The 14257-nt window shown below is 32.3% G+C and overlaps 1 protein-coding gene across 4 annotated transcripts in view; it reads right to left on the bottom strand.

The window, feature by feature from the left end:
- Positions 1–14257, bottom strand: part of LOC106120093 (hypoxia-inducible factor 1-alpha) — an 83472-nt gene that overhangs the window by 42205 nt on the left and 27010 nt on the right. For all 4 annotated transcript variants that reach the window (XM_013315277.1, XM_013315274.1, XM_013315275.1 and 1 more), the window contains exons 2-5: positions 13737–13924; positions 5645–5811; positions 2612–2779; positions 231–463 (exon numbers count right to left, since the gene is read on the bottom strand). In XM_013315277.1, coding sequence (XP_013170731.1) covers positions 231–463; positions 2612–2779; positions 5645–5811; positions 13737–13924 — 756 coding nt within the window. The remainder of the gene's footprint in view (positions 1–230; positions 464–2611; positions 2780–5644; positions 5812–13736; positions 13925–14257) is intronic.

Genomic DNA, 14257 nt, shown 5'->3' with positions numbered 1-14257 from the left:
GAACTCCTATCTATGGTTATCGCAAATTTATTTAAACAGAAGTAAAATGTTGCTATGTAACAATTAAGTGTAAAAATTATTTTCTATCATAAAAAAATTAGCGAAAGTTTAACTCGTCGTATAAACTTCATATAAAATTGTATTATTAAAAACTAAGTAATTTGATTAATTTATTACGTAAAACATACAGACGAATTTTCTGCTATGAAAAATGGTAATATTTAACTTACCCTTCATCGGTATACGAGAATTTCATGTCCAAGCTGTGTTTGGAGAGGAACGTAGTGGAGTCCAGTGGGATCTCGATGTTAGATGGATGAGGGATGGGTCTGCCCACAGCCACCAGAGAACCGCTCTTCTGTTTCCCATCAGAGTCCTTCTTATCTTCAACTTCGGTTTTATGTTCCGAATCCTTGTCTTTGTCTTTAGACGGAGACAGCATGTGGCCAGTAAGATGGATAACCTGGGGAATACGTAAAATTTGTTTAAGCGAAATGTTTACAATATTTGAAATGGAGTTAGTCCTAATTTTCTTTAATAATTTAAAGTGTAATAAAGATTCAGTGTGAAAGACAGACTATGTTCTACACCTATGGCATATTTCAGCGAGAACCATGCAGCCGTTCTGAATACAACTTCAAACAAAAATCCATCCATCTATCTAAACATTCGCATTTATATTATTAGTAAGATTGTTATTTCCCGAGTGAAATTTACTAACCAAAATACGAGGTAATTTTCATCTATTATTACCGATTGTATTTTGTGTTTAATTTAATTTGGTATATTTAATATATTAAGGAATACAACTTGCTGATAAGAGCCAAATTATATCAATGTTAACATAACAATTTGTATTTCTTACTAATTAGGAAGTCAAATTAACTTTATGGATTTATTACTTATAATAAATAGTTAATTATTTGCCTAGACAAATCATATACAGATTAATTTTATCACTAATTTTTGATAAGATTTTTTTATTGTAATGATACAGAATAAAAAAGGAATGACACATTATTAAATTAAAAAAAAAAGTCATTAAACATTGACGTGTTACAGATTATAAGATAATGAGAGTCTGATTGTTAAAAATTTGACTGTTGTCAAGAATATCAAGAAGTAAAATAGATAAGAAAAGTTTTAAAAGCAATATTTACAAAGAAACTATAGTGCTAAAGTAATTAATCGGATTTTCACGCTTTGATAATACCTAGCTGTCGCCCGCGACTCCGTCCGCGCGGAATTTAAAAAAAAACAATTAGTACCCTATACGTTCTTCAAGACGATTTTCTTTATCTATGCCAAATTCAATCGAGATCCGTTCAGACATTCTGTAGATACCTTCAGACAGACATCCATCCATCCATCCTTTTAGACATTATTAGAATCCTTTGGCGCGAATGGCGCGTTTTTAGTCGACATAAACGTCGTAATTTTAGTAAGGCTAGTGTTGAGTCAATGCATTGGCTCATTTTCGGATTTTCTTCCTAACAATCCATAGATTTCTTTTCGTAAATCTTTAAAAAAAATACTTGTTTTGTTAATCGATCAATACAACATTTTTTGTGGTAATTTTAATATTTTTAACAATATTAAATTAATTTATTAAAATGCATATTGCGAATCATAAATATATCGTCATAGTAAACACGGTTTTTCCTAAATAAAACTCTTGGAAAATACAAAAACTTAAATGTTATTTGCTCTTGGAAACAAGCGTCATTAAAACAATATTAGTAGTATAAGTTTCTAATATTAATTTTAAAGTAGAAATGTCTCTGTCAACATTCTAAGATTATGAAGGATACGGGTCTTTACCTTTTACCAGTGGCTGTTACGTTTTGATGACTATGATTTCATCATATTAATATTATATATGTTTGGATGGATGGATGGATGTTTGTTAGAAGTATAGCCAGAGTAGCTGCATGGATCTCGCTGAAATTTTACATAAAAATAGAACATAGTCTGGAAGAACACTTATTAAGTTGTTTTTTTTAATTCGCAAGTATTCACTGACAAAAGTTTGTATTTAAATAATGTGTTAGATATTGAAAACTCTATAGTATATCGATTATTGTAATATTTAGAAATATCAAAGCTTTGAAAGTCCTCAAAATATAATTTTAACAAAAATAAAATTAATTAAAACATACAATATTGATAATGTAATACAAAAGTAGAATAGCGCCATGATTATATTTTAAGAAACTAGCTGTCACCTGTGAAACCGTCCACGCAGAGTAAGAAAAAAACATAATTAACCTATGTGTTCTTCCAGACTATGTATATACGTATGCCAAATTTCATGGACATCTGTTCAGCCGTTAGGATATACCTTTTGATAAACATTTACGCATCCATCTAACCTTCGCATTTACAATATTAATAGAAGTAGATGGATAGATTCCTTTCTTCGTGACTTAATATTTTAGCAATCACATCATATTTTTGATTAATGCCTTTTATAATAGAAAGCCCTAAACTTAAAACACGCTTTAGGCTATTTTCACACTTTATTAAAGATAATTTACGCTAATTTAGCAAAATTATTAGGCTTAATTGTTGTAAAAATAGCATACAAAGGAGCACGGAGACCATCTATTACCTTATAAGATGCAGACTTGAGGTGTACGTTCCTGCCCTTACTAGTCAGCGTACACTTAAGACGCAGCAGCAAGTCTCGCCGGCCAGCACCACTGCGCAACGCCTCGCGCACTTCCTCGTGGTCGCATGGGTGGCTGAATTCAAATACGCTTTGACCCATTATCTCCATCTGGAATAGAAAAAGACGATTGTAATTTAAAACTTTTTGGTTAATCCGACAATCTTCACTACTCTTTTCACACAAAAAGTTCATAGTTGTTCAGTGAGTTAACATATCGCTGTGTTACTTATAATCTCAAGATTTCAAAATAAAAACCCTGTATTTTATTTTAAACTTATTATGATGGCTTCTGCAGTTTTCAAAGATAAACTTTGATTTTTTTTAAAAAGCATCTTTTATTCCTGGCCATTACAATAATGTGGGTCAGAAAAAGAAAACATCATATAGGAGTCGATCGATCTTGTTTTTCATTTAAACATAAATACCCAACTTAAATTCGCTGCAATAGTACCAGGCAAATCAAGAAGCATTACAACGGAGCAACATCTGCCTGCTGTTTTCTTTAAGAAATCTCAGGATAGTAAAATAATATATTTATTATGTCTTAAAAATGGTGAACAAACTGTAACTTGCCGTCTATATGAACATTATTCAAGGCCTAAAAGGAAAGTGCATAGCAACCGATTATAAAAAAACCTTGAAATATAAATTGTGTTCTGTATAACCTTAGCGATGTCGGATGTTATATAATTTATAAAAAAAACAACAGCAAAAGCTATCAACGGAAACCTTTTTGTATTCCAAATTGTAAATTCTTTTTTTTAAATAAGTTACATTTTTTATATCAAATTCTTTTTAAGGAATAACTTTTTCTTTTACTACTATATGAGAATCTATTAACTTAGATATAACCCATTGGGTACATTTGACGTCAGAGACACGTCATTCACTTTTTTAAGTTTTAAGACGTCAAACCAAAAATTAAACTTTTAATATTTTAGAAATAAATACATACTGCCTTTACATACTACTCCAAGGAACCAAAAATTATTTCCGTTCCACATGCAAATATTTTCTCAAATGTGTACTCGTATATTAGAGGAAGTTTGATAGTAGCGCCAGTGATCGAGAAATTGAGGAGTAAAAGATTAGCGTGGTTTGGACATGTTATGTGGAGGGATGATGATATAAGCAAAAAAGTAATGAGATTGAATGTGGATGGCTACAAGGGTAGAGGAAGACCAAAAAAAGTATGGAATGACTGTGTGAAAGAGGATATGCGTAAGAAGGGGGTAGACTCGGATATGACGGCTGATAGAGATGTATAGAGGAGTAGTACATACTGTGCGGACCCTCGATAGGGATAAGGGCAGGTTGATGATGATGATGATGCAAATATTTTCTCAAAAAAATCCGTACCACAAGTTTTTAATAAAAGAATTGTACATTAAGGGGTACTAAAGTAACCGACTCTGTGGCAGTAACCTAGGTTTCTAGCAGTTTTTTGAGCTAATAACGATGAATTTTTAAACACCCTTTGTGCAGTAATTCATTCAAAAGTGTTGTGATAGAAATTTTTTAAAATATCTAACCTAATTCAATTTGAAATGCTGAAGAACTTTACATCGACACCTGTTAAACGTAAAACATTGTTGAACGTTTCAGTTCGTTTTGGAACGTTTTGTTTAGGATACATTTCGGATAAGTTTATTTTGGTTGCATGCTAATTCTGTATTGCTTCTTGGAATATTCATGCGCTTTGTAAGTCTTACACAACGAGGATGTAAGAACCAACTACAGTGTAATAGTGATTGGATGTAAGCGTCGATTTTCATTGCTGAAAAATCTACCCTAATTTTGTTAATTTGTTGTTCTAAAAATAATGAGATGGCTAGATTTGTTTTTGTATGCGTAACACTGCCGAGTATTTTACAAACGCTCTGTTCCTTTTTTAGGGTTCCGTACCTCATAGGAAAAAAAACGGAACTCTTATAGGATCACTTTGTTGTCCGTCCGTTTGTCTGTCAAGGCCATTTTTTATGAAAGGTGTCAAATGAGCAAGCGGCCATCTAAAGTCGATAAAATAGCGAATTAACCGCTGCCTATAGACATCCGCCTTTGGAGAAATGTTGCCTTACCTGCCTTTAATTATCAGAGTTCCCGCAAAGTTTAGATTAGCTGGGTTTTTTAATTATGTGCACAGAAAATCGTACATCTTAATACCGGTGTCCATGATATAGGCATTTCTTGGGCATCACTTGTTTAGCCAGAATAAATATAAATGGTTAGCATCTAGATTAATTATTAATTTATGTGTCATTTTATTAAATAAAAGGTTATTGTTTTTGGTTTAATTTATATGCGTATAATAAAAAAATCTTTCAATTTCTTTCTTCAGGTTAAGTTTGATGGTTTCAAGAGATAATCTTATCGAACTTTCATGAAACAATGTAACTGATAGTAATTGTATAAAAATGACACATCATTCGTAACCATTATGTTAACTGTCACAAATCAATCAAACATACATTTTATCAACTGTTCATTGGAAAATTTATTTTGAAATTATATTTGCAAATTTAAAGCGCGTAGCAACAATATATAGATAGATGATATTTAAGTTATCATCATCTGTCAGTTCCATTTTCCAAATGAATGAATTTCGATGTTCGTATACTTTTTTGCTGTATCAACCATTGACATTTTTTAAGGAACTTACTACAAACTATGGGTTTCTAAGACCAAAATCCCCATTTAAAACATTTTTTTTAATAACAGAAGGGGGCAAACGACCAGAAATAAACAAAATAATATGAGTGACGATACGTTTTGTACAAAGATGGACTCAGAAACGTAAGGTAAACGATATTATATAAATTAGGATTTAACTGCCACATTCATCGTTAGTTACTAAAGCAAGCTTTAAGTGCCTTCTTTTACAACTTAAAGGACTCCAGGGAGTGACTACTAAGGAGTAACTAAGAATTTAAGTAAAGACGTAAGAATTGTAGTAAATATTTCATTATATCTTACCTGTGATACTCCAAGATGTTCAGCAATGTTCTCACTGCAATAGACGATGTCGCCTTGTTGAGACAATACAAGAACGAAACCGTCGAGCGCTTGCATGTAGGATAACTCTGATTGTATCTCTTCCAGGCCTTTAGGCAGCTTTGTCGACTCCGTGTTACCCTCGGGCACTGAAAATTGCAATGCTTTTGTTCATTTCTAAATCATTTTATTCATAATTTATCTTACTAATATTATATATGCGAATGTTTATATAAATGTTTGTTTGAAGCCTCCAGAACGGCTGAATGAATCTCGCTAAAATTTGGCATAGACGTAGAACATAGTCTGGAAGAACACATAGGCTACCTATTAAGTTTTTTTTAATTCCGCACGGATGGAGTCGCAGGCTACGGGTAGTATTGTTATAAATACAGTTTTTGGATATGGTTTATCAACCAATATGCAACCTTTTCTCATTGTAAGGTAATTATAAGGTAAGATGCTTAGATAAAATGATGTCATTTTAGACATCATGTCAATATTATTCTAGATTTTATGAAATTATATTAGGAAAAGTACAAAATTAAATTATATGGGGAAAATGGAAGATCCAAACAGAAATGTATAGGGAAACAGTGAACAAATATTATTTTAAATACTTAAAAATTATTAATACACTGAATTCACATCCGAAAAACCAACAAACATTAATTAAAATGCCATAAATGTAATAATATCCTCGAAAACAGTGTCATGATATAATCAATTCTTCAAATTGTTGCAAAACACGTATTCATGCGGGTTGATACCTATTAAATATTCAAGTCAGGTGTCGTTGGAAGATTTAGTCAAAAACGAAAACAAATAACTGAAGATGTAACATAGTATTATATCGACAAATACTAAGTCAAATCTTACTAATATTATAAATACGAATGTTTGTCTGAACCAGTCTCCAGAACAGCTAAACAGATCTCGATGAAAATTTACATACATATAGAACATAGTCTGGAAGGACACAGGCTACTTATCATATTTTTTTAAGTCGACGCAGACGGAGTCGCGGACGACCTCTAGTCAAATATAAACATATATAAAATATAATTTCCAAAAAATATAATTATATGTGCACCAAAAATAAAACCAACTATAAAATGTTTCTTTCACCGTAAGAAGGTCGGATGGATAAATGTACATATGTAAATCGAAAAGACATTGGTAAATTGCAGGATTCGAACCCAGGACCTGCAGATTACAAGTGCTTTAACCCCAGAGCCACCGACACTAAACTATAAATCAATTTCTATACAATGAATTGCAACTACATAGTGAGGCTTATCTTTAATCAGTTTTAATCGTATTGCAAGTTCTATTGTGTTTGGTTTAAAATGAGTGTCAGTCAAAACATAGCCTTACGTTTCCATTGCCATGACATTTGCATTAAAAAATATTGCTATCCCTTTTATTGTCTTTCACAAAATAGAGACTACGACTACAGTCCAATAACACTAACCGTGGGTTTCTGAGCCTAATCTTTGTGTAAAATATATAATCATCCCTGTCTTTATATTTAACAAAACAGAGATAACAATATATTTTAAACGGGGATTTCGGTCTCAGAAACCCAGGGTAACATAATCAAAGATTCGACAGGCAATGTCGATGCGTGCCAAAGATTCTAATATGACGGAAATTTGCGGTCGAAGACACAAGGAAAATCCAATTCAATTGTATTCTAAAATATATCCTTGCACAAACATATTATTGACTATGCAACAGCGATTAAATTAAGTATTATAATATTCGGGTAACCATTACAACTATTATTAAACCACACCTAAACAAAAGAAGCTAGATATCAAACAATTAATTTCATCATCAGCTCACTATACGTCCCCACCGAGAGGCTCGGAGCCTACCCTAAGTTAGGGGTGACTAGGTCATAGTCAACCAAGGTAGCCAAGTGCGGGTTGGTTGACTTCACACATATCTTTGAATGAGGGAACGAAAATTGTGACACGAGAATTTTATATATATGGTTTTGGTCTCGGAAATCAACGGTGACTCATACTAAAATAGTAAACACAGATGGGATTTCTAAGACTTAAAAACTACAGGAATTAAGGTAAATAAAGCAATGACATTTAACTGGTTACGAACACGTCACTGTAAAAATATTATTCTAGACGTTAATGACGAGACAACATTGCTAAAACTAATTATTTACCTTCTCGAAGACTAAGGAAATACCGAATAACGACCCAGAAGTTTATTTACTTTGCCACAATATTCATCAGATTTGCGTATGCAGGTAATATCCTCTTTGAAACTTCAGAAATTTCTTTTACGTAAAATCTTATGCAGAATAAGGCTTAATTTTAACCGGTAAATAATAAGTAAGCTTTTAATCTCAGAATAATTATATAGACTTACGAGTCTTAATTGCTTTAATTCAATAATTCGTGTAAACTTTGCTCCTCACTACATATGTTATTCGTTTAATCTTAAGTTTGGATGGATGTTTGTTAAAAGTAATCTTCAGAGCGGCTCAACGGATCTTGACAAAATTTGGCATAGATGTATAACATAGTCTGGAAGAACACATTGGATATTAATTAAATATTATTAATTAGCGCGGATAAAATCGCAGTCTTATGAATTTTCAATTAAAGAGGCAAAATTGTTGTCTTTGATTTTTAAATAATAAACAAAGAATACTAATTATAATGAATATGTAAATAGTTCATTTAATAGACTGAATAAATGATAGAAGGACAAATAAAGTCCTAGATTATTGTGAATTGATATTCCAAGATAATAGAATTCTAGTCAATTGTGATAACTTTAGATACAAGTTTTAAGTTTTACAAACAATAATTATACTATAACTCAAAATAACAGGAGACAAATAAAAAAATAAGCGAAGAAAGCAAAAAAGATCAAAATTTTCGTAACGCATTTTCAATTAAACTCAAAATCTTCTAAACTTCTACACAGTTTAAAAATTAATAAAAAAAATGGGACCTAACTGCAAGCAAAACCTTTCGATCGAAAAAAAATCAAAATCGGAGCTCCAGGGGCGGCAATGTTTTCCCCTCCCATGCATCCGTTCATCCGGAAAGGCCACTTCCACTTCCCATCCTTTCCTTATAAGATAAGGGGTGGAACGGGAAAGAGGACTTCATAAGACCACCGGGACGCATACTTATCAGACGAAACGCGGAATTGCTACCACTTCACGCCTGTCTTCTGTGTGGTCGTGGTATTTCACCGGGCGAGCCGGGCCGATTCGTGCAAAGATGTTAAAGCGGGCTCTACCACCGTTAAAACTAAGTGTAAGTAACTATCAAAATAATTAAATAAAACAAGGAAAATTAAAAGTAATTCAAAAAAAGTTGCATACAATGGTCACCTTTGCTGACCTTTGATAAATTGAACAAAATAAATCTTGGTAATGTACCGTTTATTCTACGAAACAATTTCTTATGTTAACAGTTCGATAACTCTATTCCAAGAATTTCTTTATCTAAATGTTCCTTGGTTTATTTAGTTGGAACAACTTCAGGGAAACTTTTGTACTGGGTTTGAAACTACAAGAAATTATCATTATCTTGTAGAGATCTTATTTGTAGAAACAATTGAAGTACGCATCTAAGCTTTGAAGTACATTTTGTAGTGTAATTTTGACCATACATATACTGGAAAGATTTCAATTATGTCCATTTCTACTATGTTATTTTAGTAAACTACAAGAATAATCTCTTTGTGCTACTATTTTATGTTCATAAAGCACCAATTTACTAGTACATATAAGAAAAAAAGTATGACAATATAAAATTTTTCACATCTGATAAAGTTTAATATTCGTGGATATTACTTAAATCACTTTTGTACTATAGTTGATTCAATAAACATAAACCTTAACACGTTAGCTGCGAGAATGATTTTTCGAAAAACGATTTTTTTTTAATTTTGTAATACCTTATTTACATTGCTCATATACTTATTATTTACATATAATGGAAGTATGGCTTGTCGGACACATAGTCCGACACGGCCTGATTTAAACATTAGCATGTCGGACATATAGTCCGACATGGCAGCTAACGTGTTAATAATAGTAGTTTGTATTATAGAAAACAATTTACTTAAACCATTTATTTGGTTAATTATGTTACTAAAAACGCAATGCATAACAAAAGAATAACTATTTATCGAAATCTATGACCGTGGCTTTCTGAAATATTATATTATATTGTTATATTTGTTTAGTCAAATATAACAGGGATGACGAAATGTTTTATATAGATATTTTGACCTCAGAAACCAACGGTGAGACTTCTAGTCAAACTTCGTCACTTTTAACTAATTAAAGCAGTGGTTCCCAAACTTATTTTGTCTACTGCCCACTTTGAGAATAAATATTTTTTAGCGCCACATTATCACATATTTAAAAACCACTATTACTTAAAATTAAATTAATTAATTATTGTGACCTATATATGTATATTAACGGAGAATTCTAAACGAAACTTTTACTATAAACCGCAACTTGAAACCTGCAGCGCCCACAAGGGGGCGTTATCGCCCACTTTGGGAAAGACTGAATTAAAGCAATGTAAGTGTTAACTAAAATGCATTACGTATTTGATTTTATTAAACTCTTTAAAGCGTAAATAATATTTTCAATTTAATAAACCGCTAGGTCTAATTTATGCATGGATATTAAGAAATAGCCCAACAAGCTTGAACAATGGGCGAGGAAAAATAGTGAAGTGATTATGCAACGGCGTGTCGCGGTCAATGACCTCCTTTGATAAAATGGCCCTGTGCAACAGAATGTCAGTTTATAAATATAATGCACTGTCCACACGTAATGTGACAACTTATGGACTTATGACGCTAGCTTTTTAGTCACCACGTTCGATGCATCTATATCAAAACTATTGCCAACTCTCTCATTTTGTATTGAAAAACCGAGATAACAACATTTTAAAGCAGTGAAAACTCATTGATATTATAAATGCGAATGTTTAGATGGATGGATATATGAATGTTTGTTAGAAGGTATCTCCGGAGCAGCTGCTTGGATCTCGCTTGGCAAAGATATTGAACATATCCCGGAAGAACTCATAGGCTAATAAGTTTTTTTTTTAATCCCCGAGGGCGTCGTCGCGGGCGACAGCTAGTATAATTATATTTTTGTTGGTGTAATAGCTTACAACGTATCGACATACGCGTATGTATGTGTAAGAGATTAACATAGTGTGTGTGTATGTTTACGTTAGCGGTTCCCAATCGGTGCTATTTATTTCTGACGATGTTTTCTTTGAAATGCAAAGAGCTGTTACTGTTTTTAAAAGCTATGTTGACATACGTAAAAATTATAGTAATATTGTTTATTTGACTAATAAAAAACCCTATATAGGTATTGGAAAATTATGATTATAAGGGGAATTGAAAACGTAAACAACTGACACGCGATTCAGTGGTTCTTGCACGAATATTTGTGACAATTGTCTTCGTATCGTCAGTCTATTCTATCAAAATTAGCTTGAGATATTTGGTTTATTTTACGCTTGACAGGGATTGGGCGCTGCACAAATTTTGTCAACGACTATACGATATCGATTGTCACAAATATTCCTATTAGGACCTCTAGCATAGGATCATTCACACGAGAACTCAAAAATACTTATCATTAAATCCAATTATTTCTAATTAACAGTATCAATTTTCATTAAAGTACAGTACAGCATAGCTACGCTACCCGGCTAAGCCCGATGGGCTCGCTGACCAAAGTAGGGTCCTCCAGCAATATGGGGGTTGTGCGGCCGGCTGACAACTCGCCCACGGAAAATACAATAGTTACGAAACCAACAAAAGAGAAGAGGATCTCTTGTGTCGGAGGCCAAGACCCACTTTGGGTCGATGCGCCAGCGGAGTAAGTAAGTAATTTTCATTATTTCTTCTTCAAACATTAGTTTAATAATACCGGAATTTAAATTTTATCTATTGACAGCCATTTAAGCCGCACACGTCATCAAATACAATGTTGCTGTGAAATATAATGATAAAGGATCACATTATTCGTCTTATCATAATATTGGAATAAATGTTTTATTCCATCTGCGAATAAATTGTTATCAATTTGATATTCAAATGTAAAACAGAGGACGGGTCAAGGAGTTGCAATTTTACATGTTCCACGAAAACTGTATTATTTAAAAAAAATCATTTATCTCGTACTCTATGAAAAAATGTGTCATAAATATACTTCGGCTAAGAAAATCCACAGTAAAAATCATCGTATAATAGTATTAATTAGTCTTTACTAGTTTTATAAAGAGGAAGAGTGGATTGTTTGCATTGAATGGGCTTCGAAATTACTGAACCGATTTGATAATTTTTTTCACTGTTAGAAATAGAGAGATATATCTCCGGGTGACATTGGCTATACTTATTAACTATTCAGTCCCAAAAAAGGTGAAATCCCTATATTATAAAGTCTTCTAAGATTACCTAATCTAACCTTGGGCATATCGGATTGGGTTTGGTATTGGAGACGAGAGACTCATACGAGCATGGTTACAGTGCGCCATTTTTATCTAATCTTATTAAATTCATAATAAATTCTTATTTCAATAACAATAGATTAATTATACATATATATATATAATCAAAAACTCTTAATAAAGGATAAAAAAAACAGTTATTAGCCTTTTGGATAAGATTCTTAAAGTACCTACGTATTATCATTTTAGATAAAACGCAACGCGGATTTTGTATTGTTTTTCTATAAATTGCCGTTATCTGGACAACTGTGCGTTTGGTCAGAATATGATTTCACTTACGTATGTAACAATACAATTTCAGATTGTTATCATTATTACGATAGTTTACAGCGATTTATCGACTATGACTTTCTGACAATGCAATATGTAATTTGTCAGAGATAAACCGCTTAAATAAAGCATATCGAAAAGTTGTTTTTTAAATCTAATATTTAACCCTTATTCCGAACTAGCTGTCGCCCGAGATTCCGTCCGCGAGGAATTTAAAAAAAAACTTAATAAGTGCCAAATTTCATCGGGATCCATTGAGCCGTTTTGGAGATATTTTCTAGTAAACATCCATCCTTCATTTTACTAAAGTTTTACTCGTATTTAATCTAAAATTTTATTTGAATTTTAATTTGAAAATTTTATTTGTATATTGTGATTTAACTTGTACATATTATATTTAGCTTAGATCTTATTTGTATTTTAATTTTAATTTGTAATTTAGATTGGATTTTATTGTAATTTAATTCGAAATTTTAATTTGTATAATAGGTATTTTAATTGTAATTTTATTTAAGTTGTATTTTGTATATTATTTAAAAAAAGCAGTTGTAAATAGTTTTAAGAAACTTTGTAATTTATTGGTTTTTTAAATTTTTTAATAAAGTAATAAAGACTCTTGCATCCCAAAGTCCCTGATCGCCATGTTAGGGGAACGAGAGGGCGGCACAGCGCCGCCCACAAAAAAAACAAAAATAATAAACATCCCTCCATACATCTACTTTAGCATTTAAAATATTAGTAAGAAGTAAGATGAAATGTAAACAAAAATGTGATAAACAGCGTGGCAAGGACGGCGCGGCGTCTCAGTAACGATTAGGCCTAAATCATTTAATTGTGTCGGAGGCCAATTAATGTGTCTCCGCCTTGACTTGAGCTTTATAACGAAAATAAAAAGTGTGTTATTTCTCAGTATAGTACCTTATTATTCTAAAGTACCATCATATAAGCTATATACCGTAAAAATATTATACTAAAAGTAAAACTAAGTATCGTGACAAATAGTGTAAAATATTTTAAACGCCACAAGATTTTCTTAAAGTAAGCGAATTAGCACCATCAGCTATATAAAGAGAGACCGTCAGACAAATTCCACATCATCGACTATAGGAAGTTGTACTGCTTCTAACATTGTACATGTATTAATACAGGTCCCGTTCAAGTCTTCTAAGTTTTGGATTGATTTTCTATACGCTTATATACCATTTAAAAAAAAAACTTTTTTTCCTATATCTCATTATGCTTTGGATTTATAACGATTTAACACTTACGCATAGACACAACATCACGGACACGCAGATAGGAGATAGCTAGGCGCATCACTGACGCCTTGTCCAGTTGTTCTACCTCCTCCTTTTTTGCAGGCAAAGCAGCTGTCAGCTCTGCGAAGATCTGCATCTCTTTCGTGCGTCGGCATCGCGCCGCCACGCGAGACTTCTCCTTCCTCTTTTCATTGTTCCTGAAGATAGAGAAAAGACGGATAAATATGGTGTTATACCGGATAGAAATCCTAGGTTAGGTTATGGTTTAAACCTTCAAGAATAGAGTTATGTATACTTTGAAAGTTGGATTTCTGTACGCCTGTCTGTGGGCATAAGTGTGGCGAGGGTAGTAATCCAAAATTGGTATAAAACTTTTTATTACATAAATCTAAATTTACTACTAAGTTTGCGCTGCATACATTTTGACGGTGATATTACAAAGGCGCGTATCGCAAATATTCGTATTAGGCCTTTTAATCATACCAATATCATCATTATTAAATGTCTATATCGCCTAATTATATTTTGAG

The sequence above is a fragment of the Papilio xuthus genome, unplaced genomic scaffold (genome assembly GCF_000836235.2).
Source record: "Papilio xuthus unplaced genomic scaffold, Pxut_1.1 DF826961.1, whole genome shotgun sequence".
In the NCBI taxonomy this organism is placed as follows: Eukaryota; Metazoa; Arthropoda; class Insecta; order Lepidoptera; family Papilionidae; genus Papilio; species Papilio xuthus.
This window is presented reverse-complemented; position numbering and strand designations above follow the sequence as displayed.